Source organism: Euleptes europaea, chromosome 1, assembly GCF_029931775.1.
Source record: "Euleptes europaea isolate rEulEur1 chromosome 1, rEulEur1.hap1, whole genome shotgun sequence".
In the NCBI taxonomy this organism is placed as follows: domain Eukaryota; kingdom Metazoa; phylum Chordata; class Lepidosauria; order Squamata; family Sphaerodactylidae; genus Euleptes; species Euleptes europaea.
Genome location: NC_079312.1, coordinates 154216441 through 154237031, shown reverse-complemented (window position 1 = coordinate 154237031; position 20591 = coordinate 154216441). Strand labels below are relative to the sequence as shown.

General features: G+C 46.3%; 1 protein-coding gene across 1 annotated transcript in view; it reads right to left on the bottom strand.

Annotated features, from left to right (window-relative positions):
* Nucleotides 1-20591, bottom strand: part of STXBP4 (syntaxin binding protein 4) — a 177520-nt gene that overhangs the window by 127557 nt on the left and 29372 nt on the right. The window contains exons 11-15 of the mRNA XM_056858910.1: nt 15990-16068; nt 5987-6081; nt 4693-4789; nt 3123-3223; nt 2302-2391 (exon numbers count right to left, since the gene is read on the bottom strand). Coding sequence (XP_056714888.1) covers nt 2302-2391; nt 3123-3223; nt 4693-4789; nt 5987-6081; nt 15990-16068 — 462 coding nt within the window. The remainder of the gene's footprint in view (nt 1-2301; nt 2392-3122; nt 3224-4692; nt 4790-5986; nt 6082-15989; nt 16069-20591) is intronic.

The window sequence follows — 20591 nt, the reverse complement described above, 5'->3', positions numbered from 1 at the left end:
TTGATGGCCAATTTGGCTTTACCTCTATAATGTTCAAAATGGCCACAGAATACAGCCTATTGCTCCATAATGCTTTGTAAATAAGAGCTTTGGACATTACCACAGCAGAAACACTGCAGTAGGTTTTACGGTGCTAAGATCAGATCAGAAGAGTAACCGTGGATAATGTTAACAACCACTTTTCCTTTAAACAAGAAGCATGAAGGCTCACTATGGAAAGAGGTTGCGGGGAGAGACTGCATGATCCTGTGACCACCTCACAATTAATGGTGGGTAAAACAGCCCTGGTATAGAACACACGATCTGCTGTTCCACTAGCCCCCATCTGATGTAACATACAAATTATTCAGTATCTCTCAGAATGTCTAAGTAGCCCCTAAGCATGGTGCTCTGTACTTTCCAACTTCCATCGTTCTACGGCTAGTTAAATATTCTCTCTGAACAGCACATAATCAAAGGCTTATACTCGGATCCAGTAAGACCTGCTGTTAAAAATGATCAAAATTAAAAGCAAAGCAGATGCAAATTAAAAACTCTTTGGCTATAATAGCTAGCAATGGCACTAACTCTTGCCACCAACATACAGAGGATTTATTGTGGAAGTCCACAGAGAATTTTATCCTGGGGAAATGCCCAACAGCCATAATCAGAAATGTTCCTTTATTACTCAGCAAATTAAGTCGTACCTCAGGCAGTCACATAGGAACAGTGATTATTCCACTAAGTTGGCAGAGCATTACTGAAATCTAAATTATGGAGTGGGAAACCTTCTGCTAGTAGGAAATTAAAGAATGCCTATAATGAGTAACAATTTAAAGAGTATTTTAAAGTACCTGTGTAGGAATAAAAATCTAAACATTACTTACTATTAGGAAGCTCATGTCCAGGTCAAGTCCAGGTGATTGATAAGAAATGGGTTTATAGGTTGGACAAGTACCTCCTAAGCTACTACAGACTAGCCTGAGCAGTGATTTATTTTTCATCTTAGTGTTCAAAACTGTAAAGGGATGGGTGGGGGGGAGACACAAGCATACTGAAAGGTGGAAGTAAGAAAAGAATCAGAAACTGAAAAAAACTAGGGATGCAGAGAATGTAGCATTTGCCAGAGGATGTATTGAGGGCCACAGGCTTAGACATCTTTAAAAGGGAATAAGATAGATTCATGGAGAATAGGTCTATCAGTGGCCACTAGCAATTGTGACTAAAGGGAAACTTCACATTCAGAGGCAGTAAATCTCTCAGTACCAGTGCCAGGAGGCAATATCGGGGGAAGATCTCAGCCTCTGTGCCCTCTTGTTGGCCCTCCAGAGTAACTGGCTGGCCACTGTGAGACAGGATGCTGGGCTAGGTGGACCACTGGTTTGATCCAGCAGGGCTCTTCTTATGCTCTTGCAACATTTAGCTGATTAATCATTTTAAATTTCATCTATTAAAAAGTAATCTAGTTAATTGGGAAGCAGCTTTTAAAAGCATGTTGATTATTTTAAAATGTAAGTACTTACGAAGTGGCAAATGCCTTCCTAGAAGAGGCATTTCTCCTTTGCTATCGCACAGGATGAAATACCTCTTCTGAGGTGGTCCCTGCTGTGACGCATGTGTACATCATCCAAAACCAAAAATAATGCTTTCAGCTTCAGAACTATTATTTTATTCATATGTAAATTTATGCAGATTTAACTGACTTATCCAAACTTGAACAATTAATTGTACAGCAGAGCGGTGGCTCATGGTTTACATGCAGGGGAAGGTCTCAAGTGTAATTCTCAGCAAGCTATCAAAAAAGGGGGAAAAAAACCAACACACTGAAAGTATAACATTTGTAGACTTGCCTGCACGGCTATGCAAATGTTTACAGGCCAATGCTAAAGCCAGCTGTGCCAGGAAATACGCTGGTAGAAGAGGGCATAGCTTCTGTTTTACCAGCATATCTGTTCTTCTAAGACTGTCATTGAAGCAAGTTTCCAACCAGGGGTGAAAAAACTGATGCAAAAGCTGACTGAACACCTCATTTCCCTCTCCCTTTTCTAGGGAAGGATAAATAGTTGCCAGTAGCAACAAAAGATACTTCATCCCTGTGCCAAATCTGATTATTTGTCAAAATAAATTGTATCCCACTTTTAGAGACAAAAATTGGCCAAAGTGGCCAAAACATTTAAAACAACCCACAATGAAAACAACAAATACAACCCCACCTACCTTACATCAATCTAATCAGAACCAAAAGCAGAGCCAGAGCAAAAGCCAAACAAATCGGAGCAGAACAAATCCCACTGCATGTAGTATAAGGGGATGTTGTTTTACCTTCCATTTACATATTTCTTTTAAAGCTTCATTTCTCTCTTTCCTGAGTTCTTCTATCTCCTCCATTTCCAAAGGATCATGCGACACAAACTGTATACATTGAAATACAGAGGGGGGGGGAGGAATTGAGACCAACATGACTATGAAAAGAACATAACAGAAAAACAATCTTGACAATGAGACCCGCAAGACAATGACGTATATAATTCACATGCTTGGGAGCAGTAATCAGACCCCCATTCATGGTATTGAAATGGTATTACCAGCTTGTGCATGCCTGTGAATTATGCCCTATGGGTATGTTGCTTAAAATACCATGAGGGGACTAGAGTCATTCAAAAGACTAGTGTGAAGCTACATTTAAATGTGTGTTAAACAAATATTGAAACAACCTTCAGTAAATTAAGACTTGTTAATGTCTGTAATGGTTATACTCTACAGCAGGGGTCCCCAATGTGCTGCCCACGGGCGCCATGGCACACACCGACACCTTTTCTGGTGCCCGCCAAGTGTTCTTAGGAAATGGGTGGGGCCAAGTAGGGCTTCTGCTCAGCAAGGCTTCTGATAGGCTGTGCAGATTTTTTAAAAAGGTTGCTTTGACAGTAGCTGCCACCACAGCACAAGGATCTGCACTGTGTTACTGAAGTTAAGCTGTGGCAATCCTTTTGTGGCTGGCTCCATCTCCTGAAGCAGCCATTTTGTGGCAGCTATTTTGTTGCTGCGCCCACCATGCCGCGTCAGAATTCCAAACATGCCCATAGGCTCAAAAAGATTTGGGACCCCTGCTCTAGAGAGCTCCAGAACAATATCATATTATTTACCTGCGAATCTAATAATCTGGCAATTTCGCGGGTGCTAAATAAGGTGGGTCCTGTTCCATCCAGCTGCAAGCAGAATAGAGTTCTTGCCACCTGAACAAAATCTAAAACAGAGCTAAAGTTGCAAGTCTGCGGGATCAATTGCAAAAGAATCTATTTATATTCTCACCCACTCCCCTCTGCCAACTTAATATTTAGAGGTTTATTTTAAATCTTCGATTCTTACTGTCCTAAACCATTCCATATAACTCTTGCTAACAGATTTCCTGGCTGCAAACACCAGCCTTATAAAATGAATAAAAAATTAAAAGCGATTGCACTACTTTAACATTGAAGCTGGAACAAATCTGGAACTTGGTATGTGATTCAATTAATGCCTAGATTTGAACAGAGAACTGTGGTCTGAATGGGCAGCAGCAAGAAGCCCCTACAGTAAACAGGAGTATCCAGATGTTGATGTACTCAATTTGGACACAAAGTTGTCTGGCTCCTGATCTCTCTCCCCACCCCCCACCCCCAAAATCTGGAGAAAATAAAACTTCATTTTCTCTGGTTTGAAGGGAAAATGGTAGGGTGGCTCCAGGTATAGCGTCCATCTGGATGTTGCATTCACAGCCACTATGGGGAGGGGAACAAACTGAATTCTGCTTTAAAAAAAGGCACAGGGCAATTCACTGCTGCTCTTCTCTTCCCCCCATTAGCCCTTTCAAGGGCATTTTTTCCGTTTCCCAGCTTAGATGCCCCATAGCATTACTGCACTGCTTCTTAGGGAGAAGAAAGGGGACAGTTTTCAGTCTGTAGGGATCCAGCTTTTGCACAGGCTCAAAGGAGGAGAGAGGGATGGGGGGCAGCAGCAAGCAGAGCAAGAATAAGCATGAGCAGACTCTGTTCCAGCCCACTCCCACCCTGACTGCTGGGGTTGTTGTAGCAGGGATGTGTTTTTGCTCCCAGTGTAGATGCTTCCCAAGGTGAAAATAAAATGACGGGCTTTCGCAAAAACAGAGATGTACATTAAAGTAAAATGCCTGCCGCACATCAAAACAGCTGCACTGCACAGAGTAAAGGGGAAAGGAATGCATGGCAAAGTAAGTGACGGAAGCTCGGGAGCTCTGTACCATGAGGTCATTTGTCAGTCAAGATGCTGCTACTTTGAACTAGCTCTAAATTCTGACTTAAGAGTCAACTGATCGTTTCTTTCTCAGCAAATCCCATCTAACCATATTTCCCTCTTTTCGTTCTTCTTGTCCATTAGTTTCTCTTGACTACTTCGAACATCGGAATCAGTGCACAGAGGACTAAATTTGAACCTGGAAATCATTCAATACAGCAACCCACATAGCAGCCATGAGGTATGTAAGTACAGCAGCCCCACAAAAAACAAGCAAGCCAAAACATGTGAAGCTCCAGTGCTACACTGAAGGACCCCCATCGAATGTCACATAGGATGTTATATTAAACTTCATCACCCTTTTGTTACTCAAACAAAAAGTGCTAAGAAAGGTTCAATACAGAAGGTGTGTGCAAAAAGATGATCCTTTGTTCCCTTTTTCTTGAGCGCTCTTCAAATAATTACCTCCAAAAGACACTGTTCCTTTAGAATCCTTTGGTAGCTGCTGCTGTAGGACTTCTTGCTGTTCTTTTGTCGGTTGAATCCCAAGGTAATTCAGCGCCTACGAGAATCAATTTGTTCAGAGTTTTCTTTAAACCTTCCTTTTAAAATAATAAATCTAGCTCAAGCAAGACCTGCTTTATTAACCTTTCAATGAAAGGAAACTCAGGACCTGTATACACATGGGACAACAGCATGCAGGGCAGCCTTAGGTTTATGTTCCTTGAACACGTGACGCTGCCTTAGACTGAATCAGACCACCAGCCCCACCCAGCTCTATACTGCCTACTCTGACTGTCCACAGCTCTCCAGGGTCTCAGGCAGCAAAAGATCTTTCCAACACCTGCTACTTGACATCTTTTAATGGGAAATGTTAGGGACTGAATATGGGATCTTTTTTACGAGCAAGGTATGTGCTTCTGCCATTTGAGCCACAGTCCCTTCAGACTGTAGGTAGGAGATGGTATGTTTCAATATTCCCTCATGTTAAAAAAAGAAGCGTAGAAAGCCAGCATGTCAGAAAGCCCTTTCCCTCTAACATGGAGAAGGCCAGGAAGCCCATGAGTACTTTTGGGATTTGGGAAGCCTAGGACAGGCCCCATGTACACTGTTGATCTGTCCTGACATGCCCTCCCCAACACAGCACTATTGCCGTGCGTGGGGATTCTCCAAAGCATAACCCCCTGTCTTCAAGAAGTGGGGAATCATGACAAATCATTTTGTTGTATCTAAACGTAACTGCAAGTTACCAAATTATTGACATAGACACCAATGAGACACAATCTTTTTTTTTTAAACTTTGTTATTGAACCAGTTAAAATGATATAATATGCAACTGTCAAATGTAAAAGAACCGTCCATACAGATAAGGAATCAGAAAATATAATATTACCTCTCCTCCCTTTCCAATTCCAACATATCTGTTCCATTTTTATTTATGAAATTAAGTGTAAAACATGGCATTTCAATAAATCATTTAATTTATATATAGCAGGAGTCCCCAACATGGTGACCACCAACACATTTCCTGGAGCCCGCCAAGTGCTTTTAGAAAGTGGAAAGAGCCATGTGAGGCCTTCGCCCAGCAGGCATAAATCCAGATTCAACATTGAAACACATCCACACACAAAGACGGATGACTAAAATATTTACATGAGAAGGATATTACGTTCATTTTGAAGGAACAAAAAATATGTGCTTCAGAAACCGCTCACTCGATTATGGAAAGAACAATGGAAAATAAGGCAGGGATATTTACCATCTCTAGTTTATCTGCCTGGAGACGAACCGCGGGGTTGAGGGAAATCTTTCTTCTTTGCGGTCCATAATCATCACTCCAGGTGGGGCCAGTAGCTAAGAGACAACAGGTTGCACATTAATTGGAAATTTAATTGGAACTTATTCTGCATGAAGGATGTGTTCTGAAGTCCTGCTGTTCAAGCAACACAAGCTAATCACCTGAATCCAGAATTAACTACGAGGTTTATTATTACTTTTTGCCCCTTAAATATTAAGCAGCGTACTATTAGCATGTTTATGTAAGCGCTCAAATGGAAACTTATGCACCATAGGAAGCTACTGAATCATTGGTTAGACTCCGTTGTATTCGTCCATCAATATATGACTGAAAAAGCTAACAAAAAAGTAGGACATGTAATTGGCAGAGGTGCTAAGGAACAGCAGGCTTTGTTGCAACATTAAAGGCCATATGATGAGAAAGGCACATGGCTTAGACTTGTGACACCTCTTTTCAGGCAGACATCTAAACAGGAAACAGAAGCGGTAATGGCTTCAAATGCATTTATAAAATCCCTGGAATTTTTCATTTAGAAAGCTTCAGGCCATGATTCAGGGTTTTGTGAGGGACACCTGTCCTCTGATGGTTCTTTCTATGAAGTCACCAAAGTTCCTTTGATAAACACCCTCCAACTTTATAGCACTTTTGCACATTTAAGCAGAAGGAGGAAGTACTCTCCCCTCAGTAGCAAAACTCCATTCCTCAGCTGTTGTGAGTGGCCCTCTCTCTGAAGACCTCCTGGGCTGATTTGAAGGGGAGTCTTGTCAATGTTTCAGTAAACCCACGGCGTCTCAGGCAATAGAAGCTCCAATCCAGCCAGAGCAGTGATTCAAAGATTTTATTCTGGAAGTCAGTGGTTTCAGCAAGACGAAGAAGGTTAGAATGCAGATCATTGGGAATTTGCTACATTTATAGAACGGACACAATGGTTACAGCAATACAAGGGAAACAATAGATTTCTTTCTCCTGGTAACGACTTCAGTGGGTCAAGTGCCGGGTACTTAAGGGCAATCAGAGGTGGGGCTGGTGGAGTTCCTGGCATTGTGAGAGAGACCCGGTATCTGATGGAAGATTTACATGGGCGGGTCTCCATACAAGTGTAGATCTCTGACCAGAGCTAGTGGTTCGTGTGCAAAACAGGGAGGGGGGAGTGCACGGAAGGATCATATTGTCTAGCCCGTGTTGCCAGAAATATTATCTGACATTCCGCCTCTCCAAAGGCCCCCTCCCCAGGTCCCCAGGCTTGTCAGGGCAGTTCCGGTGGAACTCGGCGATTAAGGAGGGAGCGTTTACGTGTCCAGCCGCAACCCACTCATCATGGCTCGAATTCAAATGTTTCCAGTGTACCAGGTACTCCAACTGGCCCCTCCGGAGCCTGGAGTCCAGGACCTTAGAAATTTTAAAATGTTGTTCCCCCTGTACCATGATAGGAGTTGCCGCGGGTGCCAGTTAGGGGCGGGAGAAAAGGGTTTCAGAAGGCTGACGTGAAAGACAGGGTGTACCCCTTGCAAAGTGTTGGGCAGGTCCAGCTCGGCCGTGACCTCGTTGATAACCAGGGAAATGGTAACCGGGCCCACGTATTTCTGGCAGAGTTTCTTACAAGGGCGGAGTGACTTTAAGTTCTTGGTGGAGAGGTACACTTTCTCCCCGACCACAAGATCCCACTGAGGTGCTCTGTGCTTATCCGCCTGCGCCTTGTATCGTTCCTTCGCCTGGTCCAACTGTTTAACCAGTCCCGGCCAAGTATTTCTGACGGTATTAGACCAAGCCGACACCTCCGGCGGGTCGCCTCCTGGCGGGAGAGGAACTGCTCCCAAAGGGTCGAATTCAATACCATATACCGTCTTAAAGGGACTCTGTCCCGTAGCGGAGTGTACAGAGTTGTTACAGGCGTACTCCGCTAGGGGCAACAGATCGACCCAATTATCCTGGTGATAATTGGTGAAGCAGCGTAAGTAACATTCTACAACAGCATTCACTCTCTCCGTCTGCCCATCCGTCTGAGGGTGATAGGCAGACGATAAACCTTGTTGTACCCCAACAATCCCCAGAAAAGCCTGCCAGAATTTAGACAGGAACACCGAACCTCTGTCGCTCACGATCTTCCGGGGAAACCCGTGTAGACGGAAGATCTATTGAACGAACAGGCGGGCCAGCTTGTGGGCTGAGGGTAAACCTTCGCATGGGATGAGGTGGATCTGCTTGGAAAACAGGTCCGTGATTACCCACAGTACGGTTTTGCCTTGGCTAGGGGGGAGTTTGGTTATGAAGTCCATCCCAATCACCCGCCAGGGAGCCTCCGGAGTTTCCAGGGGTCTTAATAGACCGGGCGGTTTCCCCATAAGGCGTTTATTGGTAGCGCACGTCGGGCAGGACCGTACAAAACTGTCGATGTCCAGTCGCATCCCGGGCCACCAAAAGCGTCGTCTGACTACGTGCAGGGTCTTTACAAAACCAAAGTGTCCCCCTGCCCTGGAGCTGTGGCTCCATTCCAGAGCCTCTCGGCGCAGCTTTAGGGGGACGTAAGTCTTTCCCTCCGGAACCTGGGCTTCCTCCCCTCAAAAGGGCTTCCCCCTCGTTCCTCCACAAGGGCCTCCCCCCACCTAGTCTGGGTGGCCGGGGGCAGGTCGCTCGGGGGTGTCTGCGAGCGGGGGTTTTCGGCCGCCTCTCCGGGCGGGAGCTCGGGGGGAGGCGGAGCAGCAGCAGCCTGGGTCTGGGCCCAGGTTCGGACCCCCTGGGAACGGGAGGATTCGGTAACCCCCCCCCTTGTGGGCGAGGTGGGGTCGGCAGGGAGGGCGCTGCTCAAGCCTGAGCCCGGGTGAGAACCCCTGCGCTTGCCCCCTCCGGGTTCAAGCCCAGGTGCTCCGGGGAAAAAAGGGATCCCATCGGCCGCTCAACTCTGCAGTCGTACTGCGGCATGCGGGAGAGACCGTCCGCCTCCTTTCCGGGGACGTGCTTGATGGTGAAGCGGAATTTAGAAAAGAAATCCACCCACCTCAGTTGCTTGGCCGAGAGTCTCCTCTGCCCTAAAATAGCCTCGAGGTTTCGGTGGTCCATCCAAACCTCAAACGGCACCAGCGCCCCCTCCAAGAACTGGCGCCAAACCGTGAGGGCATGTTTGATAGCCATGGCCTCCTTCTCCCCAATCGGCCAGTTTAGCTCAGGCCCAGAGAACTTCTTGGAGAAGTACGCGCAGGATCTGAGTCTCCCCTGAGCATCCTTCTGCAGAAGCGCTCCCCCCATTGCCTTCTCGGAAGCGTCCACTTGCAGGACGAAGGGCTGGGAACAGTCGGGGTGAGCTAAGATAGGCATGGACGTGAACCGGCTCTTTAGCAATCTGATAGTTGGTGGGCGTGGCCGCTTGACCCCTCCCCTTGGTCTTAAGAAGGTCCGTGATCGGGAGGGCTATCTCAGCAAAATCCGGGATGAAGCCCCGATAGAAATTTGCAAAGCCCAGAAATTGCTGAACCTGTTTACGGGTTCGGGGGGGTTCCCAGTCACGGACTGCCTGGACCTTCTCGGGATCCATGATTAGCCCATTAGAAGACACCACAAACCCAAGGAAGGCAAGTTCGTCCTGGTTAAAGGCGCACTTGGACAGCTTGGCGTATAGGTGGTGCTCTCGCAGTCGGTGCAAAACCTCCCGCACCAACCTCCGGTGTTCTTCCGGATCCCGAGAATAGATTAAAATGTCATCAAGATATACGATAACCCCCCGAAACAATAAGTCATGTAATATCTCGTTAATAAGTTACATGAAGCAGGACGGAGCTCCAGACAACCCGAAAGTCATCACACAAAACTCAAACAGACCAAAACAACAGGAAAAGGCTGTTTTTGCCTCATCCCCCTCCTTAATCCGGACCTGGTAATAGGCTTCTGCCAGATCCAGTTTCAAAAAGATCCTGCCCTCCTGTAACTGACTGAGGAGGTCAGGGATGAGAGGGATGGGGTGGGCATTCCGTTCAGTCACTGCATTGAGCCCCCTATAGTCCACGCACAACCGGAGGTCTGACGTTCCCTTCTTCTTAACAAAGAAGCAAGGTGAGGAGAATGCAGCCTTGGATGGACGGATGAACCCCCTAGCCAGATTTTTATCCAGAAACTCCCGCCACACAGTCTTTTCTAGGGGGCTCATGGGATAAACTCGGGCCTTGGAGGGCTTCACGTCCGCGGTAAGCTCAATGGCACAGTCCGTGATGCGGTGAGGGGGTAGCAAGTCACAATCAGTCCCTTCAAACACGTCCATCAAGTCTTGGTATTCCGGGGGTAATGTTACTGGGGTCGCTGTCGCGGCCGCTATCCCCCCCCCCATCGGGCATGTCCTCCCGGCAATGCCACTTGCATTGTGGAGACTCAAACACCACCTGGCATTGCATCCAGTCAATGCTGGGGTTATGACCCGCCAGCCAGTTACTTCCTAGAACCACTGGGTAGGAGATCCCAGGGGCGATGGTAAGACTGATCAGCTCCCAGTGATCCCCCACCCCCAACAAAACTGGTTCAGAGCGCGAATGAACGGGGCCCCCCTGGAGGTCGCTCCCATCCATCTGGCAGAAGTGTAAGGGCCGATCTAACTCCACTGCCCCCAACTGCAAACGGTCAAACACCCCCTGGTCTATTAAAGTTCTGGAGTAGCCAGAGTCCAAAATGCCTACAGCCGCAATAGGATCCCCTCCCCAGGGATTTTTCAACACTACCAACAAAGTCTCCCCCTGGTCACTCACCCAGGTCGGAACCGGCTTGTTCACTTGTAAGGTCGCCTCCTGTGCCGGCTCAATCACAGGAAGCTTTCCTCGTTTTTTGACAGCGAGGAACATCCGGAACAACAATGATGTGTGCATGGAGCAGGCTTCAGGTCTGCGCTGAGAGCCGCCACGCCGCGTTGGGTGGGGGTCCCTTCTGCTCTCCTTTTGTCAGGAACTTGGGGCTCAGTCGGGGCCGCTCTATCCGCCGTCTGTCCTGGGAAGGCGTAGGTACACTTGGCCGCAAAGTGCCCTGCTCTGCCGCAACGCCAACAGACCATCTCCTTGGAGCGGCGCACCTTCTCCTCCGGGAACCTGCCTCGGTTCTCCTCTCCACGGTGCGCCCCCGCTGGGGCATTCCCTCTGACTGGGCCTCTGGAGGGGGGTTCCCTCCCCGGGCGATCCTTGGTAAACTGTAAGGTGAGCTTGCGGTGCTCCACCTCCCCAGCCAAATGGATCCAACCCTCCACAGTATCAGGGTCGCCTAGAGTCAGGCAGCCCTCCAACACCTCCCAGCGCAATCCCTCCCAGAAGTGCTGGACCTTGGTGGTCTCGCTCCACTCCCGCACCTTGCATGCCAGGGACTGGAACTCCTGGGCATACTCTAGCACAGACCGGGACCCCTGCCTCAGTCTGCGCATGGCTATCTTGGCCCTCTCTGCCCGGTGAGGGTCCTCAAACCGGCAGTGCAGGGCCTCCAAGAAGTTTTGGAGTGAATGCAAAAGTCCCGGGTTGATTTCTGTAGCTGCTACTGCCCATTCTACTGCCTCCTTCCTTAGAAGCCTGATGGCGTAACGCACCCGGGCCTCCTCGGAAGGAAAAGTCTCACCCTGATCGTCCATGAAACCGGTAAGTTGTAGTAGGAAGTGGGGCAGTTGAGCGCAGGTACCATCGAAGGAGATCTGTAGGTCCCGGACAACAGTGCGTAGGAGGGGAGCGGAGGAGGTGGTCACCGCGCCGAAAGACGATTGAAGTTCATGCACCGTCCCTGCTAGCGCCGTCATCTCCCTCTGCAGGACTCCCAGCTGGGCCTTAAGGTTCCAATTCTCCCGGGCCAGGTCGTGGTTCCGTTCCTGTAGGAGCCGGTGCTCCTGGAGGTAAGGGGTCGAGGTGGTTGGTCCCTGACCTCGGATCAGTGCCTCTCTCCCGGAGTACTGATCCTCCAGCAGACCTCGGTACAGCTCGAACAGGTCTGTTCCTCCCGGGGTAGCTTCCTCCCGGGGCATAGCTGCTCTCTGCTGTTCCAACAGACAGAGGCTCTTGTAGCGTCGGATTAGCTCGGCGGATCGGCTCGAGCTGGAGTTGGACATCTTTCCTAAGAACTAAACTAGCAGAAAATAAAAAAGATGGATTCTAACCTAATGTCAATGTTTCAGTAAACCCATGGCTTCTCAGGCAATAGAAGCTCCAATCCAGCCAGAGCAGTGATTCAAAGATTTTATTCTGGAAGTCAGTGGTTTCAGCAAGACGAAGGTTAGAATGCAGATCATTGGGAATTTGCTACATTTATAGAACGGACACAATGGTTACAGCAATACAAGGGAAACAATAGATTTCTTTCTCCTGGTAACGACTTCAGTGGGTCAAGTACAGGCTACTTAAGGGCAATCAGGTGGGGCTGGTGGAGTTACTGGCATTGTATCTGATGGAAGATTTACACGGGCGGGTCTCCATACAAGTGTAGATCTCTGACCAGAGCTAGTGGTTCGTGTGCAAAACAGGAGGGAGGGGGGAGTGCACGGAAGGATCATATTGTCTAGCCCATGTTGCCAGAAATCCTATCTGACAAGTCTTCAGGTTACATTAACTGGAAGTGAAATGATTTTAATGCAGCTTTGCCTGAAATACATTCTCTCTCCTTATGCTGTTTTACTCTGTTGATTTTTACTCTATTTTCATGATCTGTCATTTTTTAACACATTGTATGGTAAAGTGCCCCAGGGACCATATTTGGTAGAAAGGTGGTTTTAGAAATGTACTAAATCAATAAAACGCACAGCTGGCCAAATCGTCTGGTGGCTCTAGTAGAGGATATGCATGGGAGAATAGTTCTTATCACCCAGGTGCCTGTCAAGGGCGATTGCTTTTGGAACAAAAACATCATCAGGCAATGGAAAGATAAAGGGATATTCAAAGAGAGGAAATTGATGGAGGGCTTCTGTGCTGCTCATTCACAGAGAAAACAGAGAAAGAGGAAAAGGGAGGGAGGGAGAAAGAGAGAGACAGGGAGAAAGAAATGGAGAGAGGGGGAAAAAGAAAGAAAAGGACGGAGGGAGACAAAGAAAGAGACAGAAAAAGAGGGAGAGAGGGAGAGAAAGGAGAGTGACAGAAAAAGAGGAAGAAAAGAGAGAAAAGCCTTTCCCCCCCCCCACACACACACGCATGACGGCCCCGTGCAACTGGGCCCCAGCCTCCCCGCCTCCCCCGCACACACACACACACCGGGCAGCGCATGGAGCCCCACGCGACTGGGCCCCAGTCTCCATGCCCTCCCCCCCCCCAGAGTCCACAAAAGGCCCCTTCCCGAAGCCCAATCGGCTCCCACATACATGCTCTGCCGCCGGGAGCCGCTGGCCTCTTTCCCCCGCTCCCTCTCGCTGCTCAACAGCTGACAGGCGTCCGCGGCTGGGCCCCAGAGCTTCCGAGGGCCACAAAAAATGTCCTCGGGGGCTGCATACGGCCCCCGGGCCTGAGGTTCCCCATCCCTGCTTTAAGGAGTCTCAAAGCAGCTTACAATTGCCTTCCCTTCCCCATAACAGATACCTTGTGAAGTAGGTGAGGCTGAGAGAGTTCTGAGAGAACTGTAACCGGCCCAAGGTCACCCAGCAGGCTTCATGTGTAGGAGTGGAGAATCAAACCCGGTCCACCAGATTAGAGTCTGCCACTTATGTGGAGGAGTGGGAAATCAAACCCGGTTCTCCAGATTAGAGTCCACCACTCTTAACCACTATGCCATGCTGGCACTGAGATTAATGGGCTTAAATGGGAATAATTTAGATTGGAGTAACTCTGCAGAAGGAATGTTAGGCTCTAGCACCAATATATAAAATGCACAGGCAAGCTCTCTTTTTTTACTTGTACACGACCAATGGTACCTGCAAGATAATGCACATTCATCCCACACAGTGGCCCTGTCTTTAGCCAAAATCAGATAGAACACAGCATTACGTAACACATTTTTTTCTTCAAAAGAAAGGCTGGTTGTTCCCTTCCCTTGACAAAATTGTTTGAGGGGAATGCAGGTGGTCATGTTGATTTCTGCAACTCTAAAGATCAAAAATAATATGATCTACACATTTAATAAAATAGGAAGGAGGAAAATGAGGACACATTCAAATAAATGTCATAGCAACATGCTGGTGAGCCCAGCAGCGGTGGGTTTAGTGACTTCAGTACAGACATTTCCTTAGTGCTCTTTTTAATTCAGTGATTCCTTCTACCACCACCTTCTACCACCATTTACTGACATATAAAGGTGTTGACTTTGCAAGTTCTATCGATGAAGACTTACAAATCAAGAAATACCTTAGAGTACAAATGGATTACCAGACTTGGATGCGTTGCTGTCCTCAGTCACAACAACTTTTTCATGGGGCACCTGGAGGGAGGCTATCTAGAAAAACACACCAAACCGCCTAAAGCCAACACAGCCTCAGTTATCATATACGTGACTCTGGAAGATCTCCAAAAGGGACAACCTTCCTCAGCACTGCAGTCAGGATAAGCAACGAGACCAGACTAAATGGGACCAGACAACTTCACCTAACTTCACATTTCCAGCAGCAGTGAGGTAATTCTCACTTTACTCTTTATATCCAAGAATGAATACCCCAAGTACAATATATGTGTGAATGGTGCGTTTGGGGGTGTTTGTTAGCGCATGTGGGTTTTTTCTCCCCCTCTAAATTCAGCAAGAGGTTGGGAGGACAGACAAGGGTTCACTGCAGCCCATTGTCTGTAATCAAGTCTCTGCCTTCTCCCTAATTTTTAAAAATTACTTTGGTAAGCATGAAAACAAAATCAAGACCTTTTAATATGCCTGCAATAAAAAGGCCCAATCTTGATATCTGCATATTGAAAAAGCTCTGTTTCTATGGCAACATCTTGATGTATACGTTTCCTGTCATAAAATGTCAAATGAGCCTGTTGGCTACCAATTTGATAAACTAGGGGTGTGTGGTTGTGAAGTGCCGTCAAGTCGCAGCCAACTTAAAGCGACCCCTTTTTGGGGATTTCACGGCAAGAGACTAACAGAGGTGGTTTGCCAGTGCCTTCCTCTGCACAGCAACCCTGGTATTCCTTGGTGGTCTCCCATCCAAATACTAACCAGGGCTGACCCTGCTTAGCTTCTGAAATCTGACGAGATCAGGCTAGCCTGGGCCATCCAGGTCAGGGCCTATCCAGGGTTAGGTAACCTTTTTTGCTTAAGCGTTGAGAAAGTCCCAACATCTACATGTGAAGATGTTGGTATGCCTGCAAACTAAAGGAGGGGGAAAGACTGGGAGCAGGCCAAGTCTCAGCAGCACTACCAGTGCCTTATGGGCTTCCCGTTGAAACCCAGTTAGTAACTGCATGGGTCCGGGAGGCAACGACTGTCATCAACCATGCCAGTTACCTTCTCCACACTGCTGGCCCGTGTTGCTGCCAGCGTCTTGGGGGCTCACCTTGGTTGCAGAATGAGCCCTGTATGTCAAGCAAGATGGTCTGTGTGCTGTGGGTTACCTGTCATAAAGTTTAGTTATCTGCCATGGAACTGCTGCACATTGCAAAGGACTCTTGGTGCGTTCTCAAGTCAGCTCTCAGTCCACAGAAGGAGCTAGCCACGCCTGATGGACTTGACGCACAAACTGAAGCTGTATCCCATTCGAAGGGAAGATCAGTAATAGTGGGAAAGTAGTCCTTCACGGAAACTTGTCCCCCTTCATCTGATTGAGGAGGCCCTCAGTAAGCTTCCGACAAACTCCGGCATGACTGGAACATACTTTAGAACCATGCCAATCCCACCCCAAAGCAATACAAGTAAACGTTATGAGCACGGGTCCATATTTGGTGGTCCAATAAAATAGCTTTTATAATGGAAAGGAACTGCTGGGAGAGCTGTTCATTACAGGTTTCATTCACCAATAGGAAGGAGAAGGGGAGGAAATGCATTACGTTATTTGTGCGGAAAAAAGCAATAGGAAAAAATGTGATGAGGAAGCAAACAAATGAGCATTTACCACCAGCGGTCACATCGCCAGTATTGTTGTTCGCAGAAATTGCTGAAGATTTATCTCTTGCCTTGAATCCAGCCTTTTTCTATGAAAGAAAAACAGAAATTATCAAGTTACTTTTGCTAAAGTAGGTCAAGGACCTGACCAAAAACATATGTCAAAATAAAGAACAAAAAATAAAAAGGCTGATTAAAGAAACTTTCCTATACGATGCTTAAAGATCAAAAGTGTAGCACAGCTCAGTGGTGAAAAGTGCTGTTAAGTCGCAGCCGACTTATGGCAATCCCTTAGGATTTTCAAGGCAAGAGAAAAACGGAGGTACTTTGCCATTGGCTGCCTCTGCGTAGCAACCCTCGATTTCCTTGGTGCTCTCCCATCCAAGTACTAACCAGGGCCGACCCTGCTTAGCTTCCTAGATCTGATGAGATCGAGCTAGCCTGGGCCATCCAGGTCACAGCAGCAACAACTTATGGTTGTCTATAAAGCCAAATGTGATAACAGCAGTAACTACAGCCCACAGATGGGTCTAGTATCCTGTTGTGTGTGACCCATGTTGACCCCTGGCTTGTGCAGTACCACAACACTGATGTGCCCACTATTTTTCTTTAAGATTGCTCCACCCACTTCTATGAAGAAGTCCCTCCCGTTTCATGTGAAACACTAACACTACCATGCTGGAAGAAACAGGGTTAACAACAGCTGGGAAGAGAAGATACTAAAGAGCAGGGCAAGCCAAAAGTAACTTACTCTGAAGTAAACTGAACAGACAGCCACAAAAAAGGGGGAGGACACATTCTACCAGCCATGTTGGCAAGCTTAAATACTATATTAATGGTAACTGGACATTCCTGACTGAGGGCCCTTTCTTAAGGAATTCACTCCAATCAGCCTGCCAGATTCAAAGTCTAGAGTTGGCTTCAACGGCTTTAACGTTGTTCTGCCTTCCCAATCTGGTGTGGTTTAAATCTGATTGATAGTTTCGTACAGATTGGTGTGGGGTTGGTCCAGAGAATAAGAAATCCAACAACAGGTTATAGATGTCATTTATTTCACCAAGACCCGTGGAACAGCTCATCAGGCGATGGATAACCTTGTCAAAATTGCCACCCTTTGGGACTAAACTGGAAGCACTGATAATTTTACGGTTTTATGCCTTTTTCATAAAACTTCATACATCTAGAGTGGCTTTTAAAGGACCTCTGATAGATTATTTTGCTTCGGTTCTGTGCAAGAGCCCTGAAAGAATTAAAACTCTAAAGGGACAGAGTCTCAAATCCAGATTTCCTTTCTTTCCCTGTTCTCCATCTTGTAAAGGACCTGTGCACTCCTAACACTGCTGGAAATTCATTTTTTTTAATTAGACTAACAGCTTAACTTATCTTATAGGCTCAAGATAGCTAACAAAAGGGGGAAAAGAGACTAATGAAACAGAATAAAATATTATTTATTTAGAGAGCAATCCTGAACACATCTACTCAGAAACGAGTCCCATATTATTCAGTGTGACTTACTCCCAGAAAACTGTTTTTAGGATTGCAGCTTTAGCTGCTAAATTAGGTAATTTGTATGCCACCTTTCGACCTCATGTAGGGACCCTTAAGGCAGCTCACAACAATTTAATATAACCTAAAATATTGAAAAGCACAAAGGGTACAATAAATAGTGCAATCCTAAGAACACTTTCCAGGGAGTAAGCTCTATTGAAAAAACTGTAAGTGCCATACTAAGTAGAATTAGACCCTTCTTAGTCCACTGAAGTTAACTTTGCTTGGGGTGGCACTGCAAGAGAGGAGTACAATGCAATTAAATTCAACTCAGGGAACAGAAATTTCTCCAGCTGATACACATGCCCAATGCCAAGTTTGCTTTTCCAAAAAAAATAGCATGTTTTTTAATGTATTGCCCTGCTCTGGGTGACAATGGTGTAATCACCTCTCTTCAATTTCCTTTCTCCAACTTAAGACTGAAGGAAGTGTACAGGCACTTAAGGAAGCCAGATGCAAGGGAGCAAGCCAGGCACACAGAAGTAAAAATGTTTTTTTCAAACATTTAGACTAGGGAAGAATTCTGTGTAGCCTGAAAGCTGGCACAGTTCAAACAACTACTTTGAATACCAGAAATACAAAGTCATGCTGTCCAGTAGGCAGTGCTGTACATGAGTTATGTAGATCTAACAATGTAGTTCTAAGCAGAGTGACACCCTTCTGATCCCACTTCTGGCACCTTATTCCCCCGCTGTGAGAGCCACGCTTGGGAGCGCAGCTGGCCTCCAAGGTTGTAGCCCAGAGTATGTTATGTCTGCTCGCACTTCATTTATTTGATAACCGTAATCTGTCATGAGAACCTGGCATCCAACTGTGGATGGAGGGAGGTGTAGAGGAACTTAATATTTTTTCTTTTTTGACTATATTCTATTTCCAATAGAAATGGAGGGAGGTGTAGAGGAACTTAATATTTTTTCTTTTTTGACTATATACAAATATTTCTTAATGGTTCCTATCTGTTTTTATTTTTTACTGTTTATTCTAATTGTTAAACCATGTGTTTAATATTTTTGGAAAAATTTAATTTTCAATGGGACCATTTAAAGAATATCTTTTGATCTAATCCCTTATTTACACCTTTTATTAATTTTATATTAGTACTGATTTAATAACGTTAGATAGGATAAGAATATGTTTATTAAAATAGTATTGGGATTAGTTCCGTTAGCAAAAGTTTATACAATTTATTTTTGGACGGAAGAGGGAGAGGAGGAAGTCAATTTATTGTTAACTTGGTAGTACTAGTTATTTTTTAGTATTATTGCTATTTTTTAATACTGGATATTGTTTTGTATGTTGATGTGTCAAATAAGAAAATAAAAAAAATATTTTTTTAAAAAAGTAATAGCCGTCCGCAGTCCTGCCTTAACGGCAGGAACTAGGGATCCGCAGTTACCTCCCCAATACCAAGAGTTTGCAGATGTCTTTGATGTCAAGGAGTGTGATGTACTACCCCCCCACACCGCGAAACGGATTGTGCTATTGAGGTGGGCGGGGGAGAACACCTGACCAAAAGTATGATTTACTCGATGAATCCTAAGGAGAAGATTGTACTTAAAGACTTTGATAAAAACTTGGCAAGGGGCTTTATTCGCCCTTCCACTGCACCCCATTGCGCCCCAGCCTTCTTCGTGCGCAAGAAGACGGGCGACTTGCGACTGTGTATAGACTTTCGCAAACTCAATGCAGTTACCCAAACCAATGCTTACCCCATCCTCCTCATCCAGGACCTACTGAGCCAACTGAAAGAAGGGCGCATTTTCACCAAACTAGACCTGGTGGAAGCGTATTACAGCATTCGTATTAGGGAGGGGGATGAGCCATTGACAGCCTTTTCCAGCTATTTTGGGATGTTTGAATACTTGGTGATGCCTTTTGGCTTAAAAGGAGCTCCGGGGGTGTTCATGCAAATGATCAATGAAATCCTCCATGATTTGTTATTTAAAGGAGTGGTAGTTTACTTAGATGACATTCTCATTTACTCTAGGACTTTGGAAGAGCACGTTGCCCTGATCAAAGAGGTTCTGCAACGTCTCAGAGAAAATCACCTGTACGCTAAGGTATCTAAGTGTGAGTTTCATAAAGAGGAACTAACCTTTCTGGGTCATAGGATCTCACACCAGGGCTTAATCATGGATCCTGCCAAAGTACAAGCGGTTCTGGATTGGGAACCACCCACTGTGCAAAGATTTCTCAGCTTCGCTAACTTTTACAGAAATTTTCTCAGCAATTTTGCTCAAGTGATGTTTCCCATCACCGACCTCTTGAACGCCAGGGGAAAGGGAGTTGCGGTTACTTTACCTTCCGCTAAGGTGGAGTGGACCCTAAGGTGGAGTGGACCCTAGACCAGTGATGGCGAACCTTTTAGAGACGGAGTGCCCAAACTGCAACCCAAAACCCACTTATTTATCGCCAAGTGCCAACATGGCAATTTAACCTGAATACTGAGGTTTTAATTAGCTTAAATTATTAACAATTTCCTGGTTGTTCTCCAGCATGATGTAGTGGTTAAGGTGTCAGACTAGGATCTGAGAAACCCAGGTTCAAATCCCTACTCTACCATGGAAACCACACACTTACACACACACACGGTGTCTCTTGCTATCTCTGAGGAGTGCTGTAAGGATAAAATTAAGGCTAACTAGATGAGCCACCCTTAGCTTCATGGAGAAAGAGTAGCAAAACCAATGTGGAATGGATTTTCCAGTAAGGTTTCTGAGCCTAGCTACATTATTCTGGGACTGGAATGACAGCCCCCAGAGTGCAATGACAGCCTCTGGGACTAGCAGAAGTGTTCTGTTACTTGAATGACCGGGCTGTCATTCCACTCTGGGGGCTGTCATTCCAATCCCAGAACACTTCTGCTAGTCCCAGAGGCTGTCATTGCACTCCTGGGGCTGTTACTGCAGTTGCAGAATCATTCTCCTAATCTCAGGGGCTATCATTCCACTCCAAGGCTAGTCATTCCAGTCGCACAACACTTCTACTAGTCCTGGCAGCTGTCATTCCAGTTGCAGAGTAATGTAGCTAGGCCCAGAGACCTTAATGGAATATCTATGCCACA